The 21,079-nt window shown below is 38.1% G+C and overlaps 1 protein-coding gene across 4 annotated transcripts in view; it reads left to right on the forward strand.

Moving 5' to 3' along the window:
- The window catches only part of TPP2 (tripeptidyl peptidase 2), an 86,875-nt gene that overhangs the window by 33,979 nt on the left and 31,817 nt on the right, over nt 1-21,079 (forward strand). For 3 of the 4 annotated variants that reach the window (XR_009818738.1, XR_009818737.1, XM_061996332.1), the window contains exons 24-29: nt 1,587-1,625; nt 8,523-8,674; nt 8,769-8,865; nt 9,717-9,847; nt 11,128-11,335; nt 20,904-21,023. Coding sequence is in view for 2 of the 4 variants with exons in the window: in XM_061996332.1 (XP_061852316.1) it covers nt 1,587-1,625; nt 8,523-8,674; nt 8,769-8,865; nt 9,717-9,847; nt 11,128-11,335; nt 20,904-21,023 (747 nt within the window). In the remaining 2 variants the exon portion in view is untranslated. The remainder of the gene's footprint in view (nt 1-1,586; nt 1,626-8,522; nt 8,675-8,768; nt 8,866-9,716; nt 9,848-11,127; nt 11,336-20,903; nt 21,024-21,079) is intronic. The other variant, XM_061996350.1, reaches the window with a different exon arrangement.

A 21,079-nucleotide genomic window follows, 5' to 3' on the forward strand; every position in this document is an offset into this window, starting at 1 on the left:
AACTGCTTTTTTTGTTCATGTGGAGCCTTTAAAAGTGATTTTGTGTAATTGCCTAGCTTAGTAAGTTTGAATGAAAAATACATGCATATATATTTTTGTGCATGTTTGCTCTCTAAAGAGGTATACTCTTCCTTGCATGCATACAGTTTTCAGCAAGAATATGTGCTTTCTTAAACACTCACATGTTACTGTTAAACAGTGGTAGAAACTTTATTGGCTCAAATACTTAAACAGATATTCTTACCTGCTGCACACTGATGTTTTCAACCACTAACATGACTGTATGCCTCAACAGAATGACGTTAAGATCTTGTATGTGACGGTAGAAAAAAGCTGTAGGGATTTTTTGCTCATAATGTAGCATCCTGTAAAAACTGATTTCTAACTTCTGTAAATCTGTAGTGCAGCAGTGACTATAGTAACCAGATCAATCTTCTGTGTATCTGGTGCTAAGGTGGTTAGATGATTCCTTCCACTAGATGACAAAGCTGAGAATACATTTGAATCAATCCTTGTGATAGTTACTGTTTTAGAGGTAGTTTGTCTGTGTTTATTTATCACTAGATGTGACTGAATAATATGTATAAACTAGAGTATGTTTTCTTAGAAAACAAGTTTCTGTGAGTAGGTGAGCCCATACCATTAGATCTCATTGAGTAGAGAGTTTATTTTGATTGTAGGTAATACTTTTAGGGCAGATTGCATGTAACTGGAGGTTAGATAATGTCTGTCAGGAGAATTGATATATCACTGAGAAAAAAAACAGTAATTAAGAGCTTCTAAAATACTTAATTTTTTTGTTTCTTTGTGATTCCTGCAAGGCTGCAATTACACATTCATGAAACCCGTGGTAAATCCCTTACTGTGGTATAGTATAGTTTCCCGAAATTTAATTCTGCACCTCCTTGAACTATTGGTTGTAATTCTTATCTATCTTGTTTTAAAACTAGAGTATGTGATTTCATACAGTGATTTCTGGGATGGGAAGTAGGAGATAGGTATTGTCTGTCAAGTTTCATGTGATGAGGAATACTTAAGAGCTTACACGAGAGAAATTCTAGCTGAGACATGTCTCGTGTAAGACATTTCTGTTATGGTTCTTTTTCACTGGAAAAAGGGTGACATCAAATAGCATCAGATATTTTCTGCTGCCAGTATGTACTAGGAGACAAAAAAGAGGAGAGGGCAGCAAAATTGTCTGTTGCACCCACAGCAAGTCAATGCAATGTGAAGGGAAAATGTATCTGATTGCTGTGTGTTTATTACAAAATAGAGTAATGCTGTTAAACAGTCAAAATCTAAAATTTACGCTTTTGAGGCCGAATTTCTGTAGTTTGGTAATTTAAGCTAAGTGGTTAACAACACTTGCTTGTCTTACAGGAATAACAGACCGTATATGCTGTAATGCATTGGTTTCTTGGTTTTGAAGACCTGAAAGAGCATGCTTTAAGAGCATGTTTGACCATAGATGTGACTCTGTAAAGGTTTAAAAATCTTTAGGTTGGAAGTATAATTATACAGAGAAGGTGTCTCCATCCTGTGTGGTGTGTGCATGTTTTCTTACAGTATGTTATTCTAACTCCCAGGGGCAGTCTGCAGCAAAGCGACAAGGAAAATTTAAAAAGGTACTGAATGTTAGTTTTTGAAAAAGATATACTTAAGTCTTTTTGCATATGACTTAAAGAATTTGTCTACCAGTATTGGTTTTTAATTTGTCTCCCTCATCTGCCTCCTTAGTTCCAAGTTATTTACTTCAGCACCTTTAGTGTTTTGCCATTCTACCAGTAGACATACTTCTGTAATACAAAGCTGAGAGGCACGTGAGCATCTGGATACTTCTGCAATAAGTGCTGTAAAAGTGCATGTGGTGATTAGTGGTCTGTGATGTTTTTTATTATTTTTTTTTTTTTTAATTAAGCGCTTGGGAATTTTCAGTGTTTGTGGTCAAGATTTCCTGTGGCGAGTCTTTATGCCTATTCTGTTCTGCCTACAAGTGAGAGCTGAATACAAACCTAAACGCTTTGATGTAGAATTGGGTATCTAGCTACATTTTAAGTCTGCTGAATTAAGAGCTGGCTTCATGAAAGTTGTAAAAAACATACTGTAGCAAGCAGTTTTTTCTCAAGGGGGATGGACTGGATTTAAAAGTCTCTCAGCTCATGGTTCTGCTCAAACTGAATATAAGTTGTTATAGTCGAGAGTTTATACAGTGTTATATCAGGTGGCAGAATTTACAGAAATGATTTCAGAGTGTTTGTAAGATGTTTACGGTGGGGAATGCGTGACTTTCAACATAGCAGTGTTTAAAATTGTTTTCTCGTATTTTTACATTGGGTAATACAATATTCTGCCAGCCATCAGACTTAAACAGTCTTTACCAAAAGCAAAATAAAACCAAATTTAATAAGCTACCATTATAAGTTTATTTTTCTTGTTCTTAAGTTGTAAAGCTATTTACTTTCTTTTGTTTTCAAGGTGTTGTGTGCTGGAGTGATATGCAAATTAGTCAGAATTCTTGCTGGAAATAAGGCATGAAAATTGTGAATAACACGGTTTATTGCCATGGTCTGTGATTTCACACATCACTTTTAGAAAGGCGATTTGTAGTCCCATGTGAATGCATAGCTTTCTGATGAATAGAGTATAAAATCTTCACTAAGTGAACCTCTCACAAGGGAGTTAAAATCTAATGATAATTAAATTTGCATAATGAAACCTATTAAATGGATCTGAGAGGTTGCATGTTCTGGGTGTTTTTGTTTGGTTTTTAGAACAGAAATTTGTGTTGTATGTAAGCAATATGCTCACCTAAGACAAAAACTATTCTTCTTGATACTTCCGTCAGTGTACTAGTAGCAGGTACATAAACCATAAAGAATTAACGATTAATGGATTAATATCCATTAATGAATGTTTTCTGAGAATGCAACTCTGAGAGCTTCTTCATTTTAAGTTTTGAATGTTTACACTGCCTTGTAATAGGCTCATATGTTGTTAAGATGTTTTCCAGCATGGAAGACATGTTTATATATTTCTTTAGTGACCCAGTCAGTGCAAAAGATATGTATAGGTTTTTCCAGTTTTTCACACACAAGTCCAGACCCTCTTGTAGGATTAAGAAGTGTTTGGTTTTAAGTCCTATTTTATGTATGGTTTTTGCTGTGATACCAGTGACTAATCTGTGGAATCTTGGTTTTTTCTTCTTTTTTTGGTTGAAGAGGGGAAGAAACTTGCACCAATGTGCATGACACTGCCAGAAATCCAGGATGGGCATTTCTTGTTGTTTGAATGTACTTTTTTTTTTTTTTCTTTATTGAATGACTGAGGCTGGAATAGACCTGGAGGTCATCTGACCTAAGCCCTAGCAGGGCCTTCTAGAGTAAGTTCCCCAAGTGCCATGTCCAGACAGTTTTAAATACCACTAAGGGTGGAGACTGCATAACCTCTCTGAGCAGCCTGTGCCTAATGTCCAGTCACCTTTGCTGTGAAAATGTGTTTCATGATAAGCAGAGGGAACCTCCTTTATTTTTGTTTGTGGCCATTGCCTCTTGGCTTGTCACTGTGCACAACTGAAAAGCATCTGGATTTCTCTTCAAACCTTCCTTACAAATATTTACACAAATTGATGAAATCAGTCCTCATATGCCCCCACCTCTCCACCCTCCAAACGCCTTCTCTAGACTGAACAGTCAGAGCTTTCTTGGCCTTTCCTCTAGTCCATCATCTTCGTGGACCTTTACTGGGCTCTGTCCAGTATGTCCCTGTCTCTTTTTACTGGGAAGTCCAGAACTGGACACAGCACTTCAGATGCGGCCTCACCAGTGCAGAACAGAGGGAGAAGGATCACCTCCCTTGATCTGCCAGTAATGTGTCTAATGCAGCCCAGGATACAATTATCCCTGTTTGCTGCAAGGGTACATTGCTGGCTTACACTCAAGTTGATATGCACCAGGACTCTCAGGTGCTTTCTTGCCAAGCTACTTTCTAGCTGGATGGCCCCCAGCATGTACTGGTGTGTGAGTTTATTCTTCTCCAAATGCAAGACTTAGCAGTTATCTTTGTTGAACTTTGAGATTCCTGACAGTCCATTTCTGCAGCCTGTTTAGTTCCCTCTGGATGGCAGCACCGTTCTCTCCTGTATCAGCCCCTCCTCCCAGTTTGATGTCCTCTGAAAACTTGCTGAGTCTGGGCTCTGCTCCATCATCCAGATCATTAATGAAGATGTTGAATAGGATTAAATCCAGTATTGATCCCTGGGGTACACCACTGGTTACTGGCCTCCAACTGTGTGCCACTGATCACCATCCTTTGCGCCTGGCCATTCAGCAGGTCTAAATCCACCTGACTGCTCATCCAGGCCATACTTCAACAACTGCACTATTTTGCATGAAAGCAGTTGGAGGTTATGCCACGAAATAACAGCCTAATCTTCCAAAGAAGATAGTTATTCTTTTACAACTGGACAAAAATCTCAATGGATTCTTTCCACAGAACAAGGGAGACATCCTTGTTTTACTAGATACATACAGTATAATCATGTGCCTAATCCATAATTTTCTGCTCAAAGACCTGTTCAACCCTTGACAGTGAGTTTTTGCTTAATCACAGAATGGTAGGGATTGGAAAGGACCTTTAGAGATCTAGTCCAACCAATCTGGTAAATCAGGTCCACCTAGATCAGGTCGCACAGGAATACATCCAGACGGGATTTGAAGACCTCCAGAGAAGGAGAAATGCCTTCCTGTCTTCAGTGTGTCTGGACTTCAAAAAAAAAAAAACCAACCCAAGTCCTTTCTCTTTGACTACTGAACCTGTGGTATATTTGAAGTTCAGAAACCAGTGATGTCTTTTCTTTTAAACTGATCCCCATTGAAGTAGAGAGCGCCCTGTTGTTATGCCTTGCAAAGCTGACGTACTTAGAAATGCCCTTGGTCTCTAAAGGGGAGGCAGATGCTAAACAACCATGTGAAAAACAAATTGGTTCTATGTACCTTTCTTCTCTCACAACCTAACTTTTGTAACACAGTTACAGTCTGATGGAGGTATTTTACCTCCAACTTTTATCCTGGATGTAGTTAGAATGAAAACAGATCATTGACTTTCTCTGGCCTATGAAAAGAATGTTTTTGTTGTTTTGCATAATACAGCTTTTGAATAGTGGTATGTAACAGCTAGCTAAAGGATAGAAAAATTTTACATGTTTTTATTCTGCCATCCTTTCCTCCAGTCTGATGCAAGAAATACATTGTGCAGATATTGGTAAGTACTGGTGGAAGACTAATCAATTCCTTTGTGAAGTCAAGGATGTGAAGTTAAAAGGATGACTTCCTTTAACCATTACGTTGCTATCCCTGTTTAATCAGGAGGCCTTCAAAAACAGGATGAAGCATGTTTGATTTAATTTTGTTTAAGCCTGGCTGCTGACTTCAAGAAACTTCATTCATTTTCAATTAAATAAAAGTATTGTTGTAAAAATAGGCAAAATAGCACAAATTGTATGTATATTAAAGTAGACAAGTTCCATGTGCACATTCAACTGTGCATATGCAGAAGTGCCTGCAATTTATTAGATGGAAAATGGTATCTAGGATGTGCTTCAAGGTGTTTTTTCCTGTGGTTAGTTTTGTTGTGAATGCTTTAAAGTACAAATAATAGTTCCTATATCTTCTCCACTTAAAGTGCCAGATGTTAAATCATCAGACAAAAATCTAAATTTAAGTCTTTAAAAAGAGTTAACTGTTAATTAAGCTTTTTTTAAGAAGTGACTGGTTTAGGGTGGTGTTTGTTTATGTATGCAATTTGTAGTTCTAGCTAAAAGTAAACTCACTGAAGGCTATTAAACTGTGCACAGAGTATACTGATGGAAGTGCATATCTCACATGCTTCCAAAGATTTTAGTATTGATCGTTGTTTTAGAGGATAATAAGAGGGCAGATTCTTCATTAATTTGAAGATTTCCTTAAAGTCAGTTTTTCAGTGGATAGTATGCTTGCTTGCTGCCTCTCTCTGTCTATAATATATATATATATATATATATATATATGTATGTATGTATATATATAAATAAAAACACATCCAGTAGTCTAATAGTTCTGTTGCTATGGATGTTAGAATGAAATTTGAGTAAGAAAACAGATTGAGAGCGCTGAATTGTGAAGACTCACTTTTCTCTTTAGTTGCTAATGATGAATGTTTCTGTAATGGCAATGACAATGTCGTTCTGGGATCTTCTGGTGTCTAAGGGGTTGACAGGTTTTTATAAATGATGCAGGTGTTTACTGACAGGATGAAGAGAAGCCTTCAATCCATCTTTATGGTCTTGTGATAGTTTAGCTAACCCTAATATATACCTAAATCTTGTTTATCCCATGAAGTTTGTTATCTGTAGAGAAGAGTAGACAACTTTCTCTAAGTTCTTTTGAAAAACAAAGTGTGCCTAGGTCTGAAGTTCACTTTTTCCTTTCAATGGTCATAGCTCGTAATGCTTGCAGAATCTCATGAGACGAAAAAAATCGAGCTGGGAGAATGGGGAAATGGCATTTTACTGTAGATGGTTTAGCTGCTTAGAATTAGTCTCTTAAGGTGTTCATCCATGTAAGTGGTATTTTGTTAATCATATTATGCTTGATTTGAAATCTAAACCAGAGTATTAGAGCCTTCTCATATGGACAAGGATTGAGAATGCAGAGGCCATTTAGATACCTAACTCCAAATGTATGTTGCTGAGTAAGAGGATTTTCAAGGAGGAGATCCTGAAGTGTTGAAATAATATTTCTAGGAAGGCAAATTTCTTTTTTAGGAAAGTTATGAGTCTCAATAGAAGATGCCTGTCTTAAACAATACTGTAAACTACCAATTCAGATTTTTGTACTGAACTGACTTCTTAGACATCTTAAAACATTTTATTTGCTTCAATAAACTACGTTATCTTAGCTAGCCCTATACCATATTTCTGACTTCTGTATCCTCCACTATATGTGCTTTCCTGTTTTGTTGTACTCTCATCTAGATCTTGCTGAAGGCTTACTTAGGTGTACTGCCTGGTCATGCACTTCATCTTGAAATGCAAGATGAAGTTCCTGTGAAACTGGAATTTAATGTAGATTAATCATCTAAACTAGGTTTAAAAAGAAAAAAGTCAATTTTGTGATTTGTCTGTGATTACATATTAAATAGCTGGAAAATAGTTTTAAGGGAATATTGATTTCCCATTCTCTTACTGGCATGGTTTTCAGTAACCCACAGCAGATTGTTGATCTGTTGAACTATCAGTTCATATAAAATTGTTCTACATCAATATTCTTTAATAGTTTCAGAAGCGTAGTGTTGAAGTTCATTATTTCAAGGTTATGCATAGCAGTTTCTAAGAGTCACCGTTTTACTCACTGTTGAAGTAATCTGAAATAAGTTCGTCCTGTGCACAAGATTTCACTTCGTTATACAACACTGACTTGGTTTATGGGAAATATGTTCCTACAGCTGTGTTTTGGATTAATTGATATATCTAAATTACCACAGCAATTGAGTGTACAATACAGTATTTTGCACAGTTTTGCAACGGGATTTAAGCTTAAGTGATTTTTCTCTGTGAAATATCCTATATGTAAAATAACAGGACATGTGCCCTCACTGTTGGTGGAAAGTCTTTTTTTTAAATTGGAACATTTAAACCAATCCCAACTAAATGGCTTCCCCCAGAAATTGTAATGCTTTAGAATCAATAAGTCTAATGCTCTCTTACTTGCAAATTTATATGTAAATTACCTTAGGAAATGGACTTCACAGCACAGTCCAAGATGAGTTAGGATTTCCCTTTTAAATAGCTGTCATTGATTTTCTCATGGTGATTGTTGACTAATGTAGCATGAATTCAAACTATAGTGATATTTCAATGTTAGCATATAAGATTTGGAAAAGTCATCTTGTATCTAGTTAAGCACAGATACAAATGAAACTAAAGTCTGTAGCAGCAAACTGGAAAGTGATGGACTGAGTTGCATCACTGGGCACATGGAAGAAATATTGTCTCAGGAGGAGTAAAATTCTGTATCCTGTGGCATGATTTATGTTTATGCTACTGTAGTATTTTTTTTTTAAATTTGTTCATCTTCTATTTGTTTATTGCCAGATGTGTAGGATAGGATCTCAAAGTGATTTTTTTTTTCTTTACCTTTTAACCAAGTTTATTTCTTTTTTTTATCAACAAACAAAACCACCTCACCCTTCTGATTCTATGACTAATATTATGTAAAATGGTATGATTACAAAAATGTGAAACTCACTGAATTTTAGGCTTTCTTGTGTTACAGTCAGCGCTCTGACTTAATATGTACATCCTTGCATTACTTTAAAAAGTTAAAGCAGTTTCTGAGTTCTTAATGATTACTGTATTGACTCTCAGAAACCTTACTCAGTGTGTGCATAGTTCAGAGTAATTGCTTGCTATGATTTAGCTCTTATATAGCATCAGGAAAAAAGTGTACTGTATCTCTCTCAGTATGTGCCTCTTTTCCTACCTCCAGGATGTCCTTACTGTTCACTATCATCTGATACCATCACCATCAAAGAGTAAAAATGGCAGCAAAGAGAAAGAAAAAGAACAGGAAAAAGAAAAAGATTTGAAAGAAGAATTTGCTGAAGCTTTAAGAGATCTAAAAATCCAGTGGATGACTAAGTATGTCTGCTGTCATGACTGAACAAGCTTGAAACAGCTGTACAAAATAAATATCCAGAATCTGTACTTCATGCTATGTCCTCCTCTCTCCTAGACTGGATACCACTGATATATATAATGAGTTGAAAGAAGCATTTCCTAATCATCTTCCTTTGTATGTTGCAAGACTTCATCAGCTGGATAGTGAAAAGGTAGTTTAGCACTTTTTAAACTTAATTTGTTTCAGTGCATCTGTGTAGCCAAACAACTGGTTCTGTCTTCATACATTTGTTCTTGAAGTGACTGCCGTAGCAGTATGCAGTACTAAAAGGAGAAACTCCCAGTTAGATTGAGAGCTGTCTCTCTAACTGGGTGTGATTTGCTTAATCCCACAGCAGAACGAGAGAAAGCGTGCCTACCTGTAGTAAGCTAGCTTTTCACTTCCTGTTAAATGAAACACAGTGTAAGTTTTCCTAATGTTTTAGGCTACAACAATATCATTCTAAATGGTAGTTCCTGAGACACTTTTTCTGGTTTGGTAATTTCTTTTATCAAATTGGCTTAGACAACTGAGGACAGTAACCCCTTGAAACAGCATGTCTAATTCCACCATCTGTTCCTTTCCTCAAAAGTGAGAACTGTGGTCAGAAAAGTTTAACTATATCTGGGATATTTTTGTTCATCTTGAATATAAACATCTTTGTGTGTATGTCAGTAGCTTAAATATTTTTCTGTCTGATTCTGATTTTAAATTTATTTCTGAAATGAGTTATTGCTACTATTATTTAAGAGGGTTTATTTGTACCGAAAGGAAGTTTTCTTTCTGTAAACTCCGTTTTGCTTATACTCACCTCATATTGTATGGTTTGTTTTCAGTGAAGTGGGAAGTCTTGATGGTGCACACTTCTTACCAGGTCTTTTTTGAAACAAAAAATGTGAAAAGTGGATAAAAGGAATTATCTAATGTTACTTCTGCTTACCTTTGCAATTATCTTAGTGGTAGTAGAATCGACAATCAAATAGTGTGATTTCAGTGCTAAACATTTTTTTATTCTTCTTCTAGGAACGAATGAAAAGACTTGATGAAATTGTGGAAGCTGCAAATACTGTAATCTCTCATATTGATCAGACAGCATTAGCAGTGTATTTTGCCATGAAGACTGATCCCAGGCCTGATGCAACTACTATAAAAAAGTACCTACCCAGTAAATAATTTTCTTGCATCCTATTTCTGTATTCCATGTACTTTGTCTCTGCTTATAAGAAATGGAATCACTATAAGCTTTTTTATCACTTCTGTTATTTTTGGAGCACTAGTAATTTCAGTCTTAACTGCAAAATAATTTAGTTTGCTTACTATATTTGTAGAATGCAGAAACACTGTAACTTGCAAAATTTTATTTAGAAATATTATGTAAAATAAAGGTGCTTTCAGGATTTAAATGTCAGAAAAATGCAGTACTAAGCTTTTGTATCAAGCTTAGCCTCAGATCAGAGGGACCACCAGAATATCAGTATGTAAGTAGATGTTTTGAATGCTTCCTGCCTTTTCATAATACATTGAAACCCTTTGGATCTGCATTTGAATTTGATGAAATTGACAGAGGCCTAATAGCTTGCAAAAGATTTTATTTTTGAAAAGCATTATGACCATACTTCTACCTCAGAGTGTTTTTGAGACCCATTGTCCTACTTGAGTTTTAGATTATTCCTTTGAATTACCGCTGTATATCCTTAGGAAGACAATGTTTTGAAGGTAACACTCTGGACTGGAGAAAAATTGGTGACTTTCACAATATCAGGCATGGTGCTGGTTTGGCCTCAAATAGAGGAGCAGATTTGAAGATTAGGCCCCTAAAATGAGAGGTTCATGTTTGGTCATTTTAGATAAAATACAGTTTGTAATTGTAAAACTAGACTTTCTGTTCTAGCTCTCCTGCATATTTGTGTATCATTCTAGAATTGCTGATACAAGAACAAAGCTATGACATAACCTTCACTCTAGATGTTTCTTGGAAAGCTGACCCATTAGGTCATGTGGTTGAATCTGGCACCTGAAATTGAACACCAAATTCAATGGCACTTTAAATGGGTCCAATTCCTTTGAAGTCAGCAGAATTGCATCTGCTTATGTTAGTGGTGAACTTGACTCTTCTGTTTATAATGCCAGGAGCTATAAAGCTGTATTTCTAGATGCTGCCTTATTCCGTTTTAGAATCATGAGTTGCTCTTGCCTTAAGAAATAAAAGGCATTTTAGACTTAGAAGAACAATTGAGCTTGTTTAATGCATAGTGTCTCTAGGTAATTTTTTTACAGTTAATTTTTAATTTTAAAAATATCTTTGTTCTTATTTTAATTTTGTATCTACTAACTGCTGTAAACTTTTTAGCTTAAACTCAGTACAGCCCTGATTCTGTTTTTAATAAGATACCTGCAAAAAGTTCTTAATATTTTTTATGTTATTTTTCTCTAGTGAAATGGAAAAACAGAAGACTACTTTAGTGGATGCACTGTGTCGAAAAGGAAGTGCACTGGCAGACCAGCTGCTTCATCTGCAGGCCCAAGAAGGGGCTGCTTCCAGTGATGCGGAAGGCAAGGAGGAAGATCGGGAGAGTTGCTCAGAGGCTTTGACAGAGACATTCTGGGAAACAACAAAATGGACTGATCTTTTTGACAGCAAGGTAAGAGACCAGAACAGATTTTGTTTGTTTGTTTTTCTTTTGCAAGTTGAATTTTTTTTAAGACGACTTACGGAATTCTGCACCACCGTTGTGTGCACGGTCTCATCCATTCCTCCCTTCTTTTTCATGTTGTCCCCATATGTTGTGCTTCCTTAATGACCTTTTTTCCCCACAGATTTTGACAAGCCTTTCAAATTCATGGTAAGCCAGTCTCTGTGCATGTGAATGTAGAGGTTGAGGGAAGGGTATAGAACAAAACCAGACTGCTTTGAATAAGCTTCTTGCTTTATGGAATTGTTCTTTCTGTACCTCTTAGGGAATGTTTTTTATGAACCTCTGCACTGTTCTAGCTGTACGCAATCAGAAGGCTTGCGGTATCACTACTCTGTTCAGTCCTGCATTCTGTAGTCTTTTCTATACTATGGAAAAGAGAAATTTTCTGTTTTGCTGTAAGTAATGTCTGTAGAGGTAAAGGAAGAAACCAATATAAATAGCTTAGCTTACATATTTTAGCACATATTTTTTAGCACATGCATAATCAGCACAAATTTTCCTGTAATTTCAAGGTTCCTAAGCCTGAGATTCAAGTTATCTTCTTCAGGACAGCTATTCCAGAAGGGGAAAAAAAATCCCTTGTAGGTGATTAGTTTTGTAGCATTTAATTCACAGAGTTTGACTATGTATTTTTAACTGAGTTATTCAGTATTATTTAGTTGCTAACTTTTGCATATGGCTGTATATTTTAGTGGAAGATTGATACCAATGTATTCATAATTCAGTTCAATTGTCAGAACGCTTCAGATAGTTACAAAAGGAAGACTTTGGACAAAAAGGCTGGTGGCATTCTGGGATGCATCAAGAAGAGTGTGGCCAGCAGGTCGAGGGGGAGGAGAACCTCCCTCTGCTCTGCCCTGATGAGGCCTCTTCTGGAGTCCTGTGTCCAGGTGTGGGCTCCCCAGCTCAAGAGGGACAGGAGACTTCTGGAAGGAGTCCAGCGCAGGGCCACCAAGATGATCTGGGGATTGGAGCATCTTCCTTACGGGGAAAGGCTGCAGGATGTGGGACTGTTCAACTTGGACAAGAGGAGACTAGGGCAGACCTTATCAACACTTATAAATACCTAAAGGATAGATGTCAAGATGATAGGACAACACTTTTTTTTCTGTAGTGTCCAGTGGCAGGACAAGGAGTAATGACCAAAGCTGAAACGTAAGTTCCACTTAAACATAAGGAAAACCAACCTTCCTGTAAGGGTGAGGGAGCCCTGGCACAGGCTGCCCAGGGAGGGTGTGGAATCTGCCTGTCCGGAGGTTTTTAAAACCCACCTGAATGTGTTCCTGTGCAATCTGCTTGAGGTGGACCTGCTTTAGCAGGGGGATTGGACTAAATGACCTTTATAGGACCTTTCCAACCCCTAATATTCTGTGATTTTTGATAATTTAGGAATTGCCTGATTTCCTTGAAAATAAATAAGATCTTGTGCTGGAGGCTTAAACAAGAAGAGTGATGGTGGTTACCCTAACTTCTCTTCATGTGTATATTCTTGTACACTTATATCTTTTCATCTTCGCTCTTCTAATCTTTTAACTGATTATAATGTCCCATGGAAGCAAATTTTTTGCTTTAGTCTGTCTGCCACGTTATTTTATTTCTGACTATTAGTAAATACACTACTGTGTTCCAGTATAGTAACTCCTGGTTCATTATTTCTGTATTTTGAATTTTAAAGCTAATGAGAAACTTTAGTTTTTTGGTAGCATTTCATATGGTAGTCATTTTGATCCTGTTAACTATATGTTTGTCTGCTTTTCCCTTTTGGCTTTATTGGTCAAATTGAAATCTAAACTGGTGACTGTGATCCCTCCACAGCCACTTGAATATTAACCTGCAGTGAGGTGGGGAACAGAATTGGAAATTTCAGTGAGACAACTCACAGGTTGAGATAAAGACAATTTAATTAGGTAAATTAAAAGCTGTATGCACAAGCAATCCAAAAGAAGGAATTTATTCCCCACTCCCCATGGACAGGTGGGTGTTCAGCCTAGGTATTTAAATGGTTGACTTCTGAAAGTGGAGAAAACAAGCCTGTCTTAATACACCTTAATGATCCCTTGGATAAATCTTTGTCCAGTGCATTTCTGCAGCCTTTCTGCCCTGCACCCATACATAGCCTCACTTAATCTGTATGCTGGCCAGGCAATGTTCTTTCAGTCCTGGACAAGTTGCTCTATGTTACTAGTTATAATTACTAGTATAAGTAGTATTACAAGGGCCACAAAAGTGTTTAAGGATCTGGATCACCTGTCATATGAGTAGAGCCTGACACTCTTCACTCTGGAGAAGAGAAACTTTAAAGTGATTGTGTTTATGTGTGTAGATCTATGTTGAGGGGAGTTAAAGATCTTGCTCCTTTGAGACATTCACAACTTAATTGGATAAGACTCACTGAACATATGAAGGATAAGATGGTTATCGGGGGAGTCAGCATGGCTTCATCAAGGGGAAATCCTGTTTGACTAACCAGATATCCTTCTATGAGTGCATAACCGGCTGGCTAGATGAGGGGAGAGCAGCGGATGTCATCTGCCTTGACTTCAGCAAGGCTTTTGACACTGTCTCCCACAACATCCTCATCAGAAAGCTCAGACAGTGTGGCTTGGATGAGTGGACAGTGAGGTGGATCGAGAGCTGGCTGAATGACAGAGCCCAGAGGGTGATGATCAATGCACAGAGTCGAGTTGGAGGCCTGTGGCCAGTGGAGTTCCACAGGGATCGTTTCTGGAGCGTCTTGTTCAACATCTTCAACAACGACCTGGATGAGGGGACAGAGTGTACCCTCAGCAAGTTGGCTGATGACACCAAACTGGGAGGACTGACTGATTCCCCAGAAGGCTGTGCTGCCCTTCAGCGGGATCTTGACTGGCTTGAGAATTGGGCAGAGAGGAACCTTATGAGGTTCAACAAGGAAGTTCAAGTGCAGAGTCCTGCATCTGGGAAGGAACAACCCCATGCACCAGTACAGGCTGGGGGTCGAACTGCTGAAGAGCAGCTCTGCAGAGAGAGACCTGGGAGTCCTGATTGATAATAAGCTAAATATGAGCCAGCAATGTGCCCTCGTGGCCAAGAAGGCCAATGGCATCCTGGGATGCATCAAGAAGAGTGTGGCCAACAGATCGAGGGAGGTTCTCTCCCCCTCTCCTCTGCCCTGGAGTCCTGTGTCCAGTTCTGGGCTCCTCAGCTCAAGAGGGACAGGGAAGTGCTGGAGAAAGTCCAGCGCAGGGCCACCAAGATGATCAAGGGTATAGAACATCTTTCATACAAGGAAAGACTGCGAGACCTGGGGCTGTTTAGTCTGGAGGAGATTGAGGGGTGATATTATTAACATTTATAAATGTCTAAAGGGTGGGTGTCAGGAGGTTGGGACATCCCTCTTTTCTATAGTAGATAGCAACAGGACAAGGGGCAATGGGATGAAGCTGGAAAGTTCTACTTAAACGTAAGAAAAAACTATTTCACTGTGAGGGTGATGAAGCAGTGGCACAGGTTGCCCAGAGGGGTTGTGGAGTCTCCTTCCTTGGAGGTCTTCAAGACCCGCCTGGACATGTTCCTATGCGACCTGATCTAGGTGACCCTGCTTCTGCAGGAGGGTTGGACTAGATGATCTCTAAAGATCCCTTCCAACCCCTACCATTCTATGATTCTGTGACGTGGGGTAACCTGCTCTAGGTGGCCCTGCTTTTAGCAGGACAGTTGGACTAGATGACCTCCAGAGCTCCCTTCCAGATTCAACCATATTGTGATTCAGTGACTGCTTGGCAAGTAATTTATGTAGTTCACTGATTCCTGTGGTGGTGTTTTTCAGGTTTTCTGTTGTCTAGGACCCTATATATTAGTAAGTAATGATGTAGTATTACTTTTTCTATCAATTCAGTGTGTCTAGAGATGACATGATGGATGAACCTTCTCATCTCTCTTGTAGTACTGTTAAATAATTCTAATACCAGCAGTACCTGTAGATAAGGTTAAAAAAAAGTTCAGAGGGAAAGAAATACATGCTGCTACTTTAAAGCTTTCATATGATTATTGGAACCAAGACTTCTAGTTGTTCGCTTTTATACTTTTTCTGAAAGCTCTTGGAAAGGAATGAGGAGTGAGTAATGTAGCTTGGGCTTTGGGATGGAGACTTTTGCTTTGAAAGGAGATAGTAGAGCACTCTAATGATTTCTTTCTGATAACAAATTTGGAGAAAAGAACTTAAGGCTAAAGAAGTTATTTTCATTGGAGGAAAAACTAGGGTTTTTTTCCTTTATTGCTTCCTGCACGTTTCATTCTGCTCTAAGTTCTTATTCTTCATTTCCTTTCCTAACTAGTGTCACGTCCATCTAGTAGTTTTCATAGGAACTGACACACTGTTCAGATGAGCTGTTGGCACTACATTTTACAAGCAATGACAGAATGTTTTTTAGTCATTCAAAATTATGAGCTTACGATGGAGATCCAATTATGCTTTCCTTAGCTTTTTTTAAAGGTTGCTATTAATGAATAAGACTACATAATTACGATATAGCGTGATACAAAGCGTAAGAAAAAAACAATTAGTAATGTTCCTCCTGTCTTTGTTGCAAACTGAGAACAGCTGTAGATGTCTGTCATGGGCTGCAACTGTTCTTCAAAAATTAATACTTCCCAGCTCCTTCATTCCACCACCTCTGCCAAACTGCATCTTATAGTCAAGTTGTCTGATCAGTATTCGTGCATTTTTATTTATAATGGCTGGCAAGTTTTGTAAACTCCCCCAGCTTCCTGTTTCAATAAAAACAAGTGTCTTCTGCCTTAGAGATGGACCAATAGAATCTTGTAAATATCTGCAGTGGCTTTTGATATTCGTCCTTTGCAGCAGCTTCTATCTGTTCAGAGGAAACAGTTGTACAACTCTCCACCTCACTGTTGCATGCAATGTGCTGTTGTACTTCTGAAATACTTGGCTATTGAAAATACAGCTTAGTGCAAATTATTTTATAGACTGTTAGAGGAAAGTTTGGAGTCTTCGCTATTTAAGGGGAACTGTACTGTTTACATAGCTTGCTTCCTTCGAGATGGAGCAATGTTGAACTTTGGAGCAATGCTGAAATCCCCAGTTTTAAACAAAACTGCTACAGGAGAACAGTAGGATGTTGCATGTTTATTACTGGGAATGACTCATTTGTAGAATTTAATGCCCCTCAACATAAGTTTAAAAACAAATGAGAAACCTAGACGTTTCCATCTTGCCTTTTAAACATATTTAGCCTGGATTGGTTTTCATATTGCAGTCTGCACTGCCAGATGCAGCAGTCTTTTATAGCTGATGGTATTCATTTTGATGCCAAAAACTTGTTGCTTCACTTCCTTAACTGTCTTCCCTCTCTTAAAAATACTATGACTCAATTTTTTTAATAGGATTATTGCTTTTTGTAATAGAACAGTTGATAGAGCAGAGACCAGTCAACAAATGTAGCTACAAAACCTTAGTTTATTATGATAGATGTATATGAACCTGAAAGCCTGGTTTGCTGGTAACTTTAAACACTACAACTTAATTGTTCTTACAAGTAGTTGAAGTATGTAATCTATTGAAGTGGTTTGGCCTGGGCCAGGTTTTCAGTAGCAGGGGCACTACAGGAGTGGCTTCTTTAAACAAAGACCTACTAGAAGCTTCCCTTGTACCTGATAGGGCTGAGGCCAGTCAATTCTAAGATGGACCCCAGGGGAAGAAGTTGCTGTGTAGGTGCTAAAATGCAGCAACAACAGAGAGTGAGAATGTGAGAACAAGATCTCTGCAGACACCAAGGTCAGCCAAGGAGGAGATGGAGGAGGGTGCTTAGGCTCTGAAAGAGACACTCCCCTGTGACCTGTGGTGCAGCCCATGGTGAGGCAGGTTGTCCCCCTGCAGTCCATGGAGGCGACCAGGAAGCAGAGATCCCGTGGAGGACCCCATGCCAGAGCAGGTGGATGCATGAAGGAGGCTGTGACTTTGTGGGAAGCTCACCCTGGAACAAGTTCCTGGCAGGACCTGGGAGTCTGTGGGGAGAGAGGAGCCCGTGCCAGAGCAGGTTCGCTGTCAGGACTCGTGATCCTGTGAGGGACTCGGCTGGAGCAGTCTGACCCTGAAAGGACTGTTCTCCCAGTGGATGACCCACATTGGGGCGGGGTGTGAGGAGCTGCCCCCGTGGGAGGCTCCATGCCAGAGCAGTTTGTGAGGAACTGTATCCCATGGGAAGGACTCACGTTGGAGGAGTTCATGAGAGACTGTCTCCTGTAGGATGGACCCCACAGTGTAGCAGTGGGAAGTGTGATGAGGCCTCCCTCTGAGAAGAAGCAGCAGCAAAGTCCATCTGTAATGGACTGACCGTAACCCCATTCCCTGTGCCACAGGAGGGGAACGAGAGTCCTGGGAAGAGGGAGGAGTGGAGGGAGATGTTTTAAGATTGGGTTTTATTTCTCATCTCCCTGTTCTGATTGTTCATTATTAAATCAAACCCTTTTCTCCCCAAGTTGAGTCTATTTTGCCCATGACACTAATTGCTGAGTGATCTCCCTGTCCTTATCTTGACACACAAACCTCTCTCTCATTCTATTTCTCTCACCCCTGTTCTGTTTAGGAGGGATAATGATAGAATGACTTGATGGACAAGTCTTGATGGACGTCTGGCACACAACCAGGACTAAACCACCAGATCTACAGACTGTTACTTAACCTGGTGTTTTACTTGTTTGTAAATGTAGACACATTTTGACCAGTTAAATAATGAAGTAACTGGTTATACAAGTTGGGTTTTTTTTCTTATAGGTAACAATATTAGGATACTCCAGAAGATTTGTTAGGTAGTTTAGTGTTGCTGGATTTAAAAAATGTGCATCTTTATGTAGCCAATGACAAGTTAAGCAGCTAGTTAGGAGATGGACATCCAACCACTTTCATGGGTCTGGTTCTTAGCACCCTTAGTTTTACAAGTCTTTAGCTTAGGGAATAAAGTATCTTAATGGTTGGTTGAAGCAGGATGGCAGGATTTCCATCCTCCTTCTCAGTATCCTAGAAGTATACTTTGCCTTTTCTCATTGCGCTTGATTTGTCACTTTGGCCAATTTCTGGGCCATATGACTTGTTCTGTAGAAGCTAGCCATAAGTATATTTACTGACATTATGAAATAAAATCCAATACTTAGAATTATTTTTCGTCTAGCAGTTGCTTTTAGATACTACAAATTGGTTTATTTGCTGTTATTAGACATTTATATAGCAGCTGTTTTCTGTTATATCTTAGTACTGCTCCAGTTTGTGTTTTCTTTACGCTTATCCAGGAATCCTAATCTTCACTTCCATGATCTTATAAAGCTTGCAATATTTTAATTATAAGGCTTTATTTGACCAGTTTGTGTACAAAGTATTATTTCTTGCCTAAGGTTTTTTTATTTGTAAACCTACTCTGATTTTAAAGCATCTCATGTATTATTTTTAACTTCTGAAGTGCTAATGAACTTTTAGTAGTATTACTTATATTTTGTACAGTTGATAGGGTTGGGTTTTTTTCCAAGCACTAAGACAGAAATTATTGTCTTTTATCAAGAGCTCTTGGAGCATTGTTTTCAACTTTTTGGTCCAGCAGAAAACTTTTTTCTCATTTAGAAATACCCAAACTTTTATTTGGCCAGAGCAAGGGTGTTTCGTAAAATGCTTTGTTTTCTTGCCACAAAAACTCTAGGAAGCCCTGTTACGAAAGAAATGCTGTCAAGTGGCTTTCCTCCTGCCTTTATCACTGATGTTCAATAACCATTCAAAACTTACAGGGTCAGGTAAGAGCTTTCTTAATAGAGCAGTGATGTTATTTCTGGTTAGCCTTCAGTATGTTATTTGCTGAGAGCTCCAATGCATTTTTCATTTGATTTTTCTGTTTTGTTTTGTTTTGTGGTTCTATCATCTTTTACAGAAGGGATTATTTCTTTTTTACCTTTAGTTTAACCAACTAATTCTGCTAAAGGATCCACTGAGCAGTTACCCAGAAATGTTTGCTAATGTGTTTTGCTTTAGGAAAATATCCAAAATAATTGGATTGAGAATGCAGCATGCAGAGTATTTTTTCCAATAGCAATATTTGGAAAATCTGTATGTGAATGGTGCTGTTTGCTCATCGCTGCATATGTCTGTGTGTTTCAAGCTACAACAGCTTAAGTGGATACTTCAACACAACAAAATAAGTATTTGAAGACAGAAGAATGAGCAACTCTTGAGTGCTTGACATATACTTGAGAGCTTAAAAATTACACCTTTACTTGCTTGATAATTAGGCTTTTTTTTAAGTATTGATCCTGAAAAGACTTGTGCATGTGGTTAACATTTAATGGAAGTGTTCAGGCAGCTAAAATCAGACAAGGTTGTTCACTCCTTGTGGGATTTGGATCTCAGATTCCTTAATGTTTATATTCTCAAGAAATACCTCTTTTTTACTGTAATGCAAAATACTTACTTGTGAACATCCTTGAAGTGGTTTTGTTAGCTTTATTTAATGAGATATTTTAAATAGACTGGGGAAATGTAACTTTTCTTGGAGAAGTCGGAAGAAAAGAAGAATACTGTATTGAGTGAGGGGAGATAAACAGCTAAAAACTTTGCCAATTGAAACGCCACCATATTCACCCAACTTTGCTGAAGAGTGACATAGCAGCAAAAAAAAAAAAAAAAAAGCTGTTTACTATGACACTAAGAGTGTTCCAAAGGGACATGAATCAGTCTTGATTGCAATATTTCTTAGTGCTGTAATTGTTGAAATGATATGAACTGTCTTGCAACAGCCTGACTTCAGTGTCTGGGTGTTAAGAACTTGATTTATTTTACATTAGCTCTTAAGGAGACATATTCATTTGCACATGTTAGAGTACTGGCAAGTACTGTAAGCTGTTTCTTTAGAATTAGTATTATCAAAAGGAAATTTTCTGTGTAATTTCTTTTTAGTAAGTTACCTATAGTGAGGAGCTGACACAAAATGTAAGGCTTGTCTTCACACTTACCTGTCCTCATTGCTTGTTTAGAACTACATGCATTTCTCTGTGTGTTTATGTATATACATCTGTCATTCACGATGTGCCTTCATAATTGTTTCTGCAGTAAGTTTTTGACTTCCTAGGAGTCAAAACTCTCAGTCGGGGCTTTATTTCTGAGGATCAAAGGTACACATGCCTGATTCTCAATTTTTTTTTTTCTGTGCTGTACAGCTGCCTAAAGAGAATGAAAATTCAAAGAAGCTAGAAACGTGCTGAATGAAAAACTAGAACAGCGATGTCTGTGTTAGTAAGATGTTCTGAAGTCAAATATGTTCATAAAGTCAGAAATAGTCTCTAGGAAGTTTGTATTTCTAACTACTACTGTGAATCACTTGTTTTACTGCAAAGAAAAATGCAAACTGTCTTGTATAAACGTTTTAAATCATGTTTAAATCACTTCTGCTACCTGAACAGAACCTGCTGTTACTTGTTAAGCCTTGTTAGATAAAAATATTGAAATGCCTAACTTAGTTTTGTTTTCACGTTGTAGGTTTTGACTTTTGCCTATAAGCACGCATTGGTAAATAAAATGTATGGGAGAGGCCTCAAGTTTGCCACAAAACTTGCAGAAGAGAAGCCAACAAAGGACAACTTGAAAAATTGCATTCAGGTAAGGTGTGTTTGGTAAAGCAACTGTCTGTGTTCACGTTGAGTAAGACTATAGAA

The sequence above is a fragment of the Colius striatus genome, chromosome 1 (genome assembly GCF_028858725.1).
Source record: "Colius striatus isolate bColStr4 chromosome 1, bColStr4.1.hap1, whole genome shotgun sequence".
NCBI classification, from domain to species: domain Eukaryota; kingdom Metazoa; phylum Chordata; class Aves; order Coliiformes; family Coliidae; genus Colius; species Colius striatus.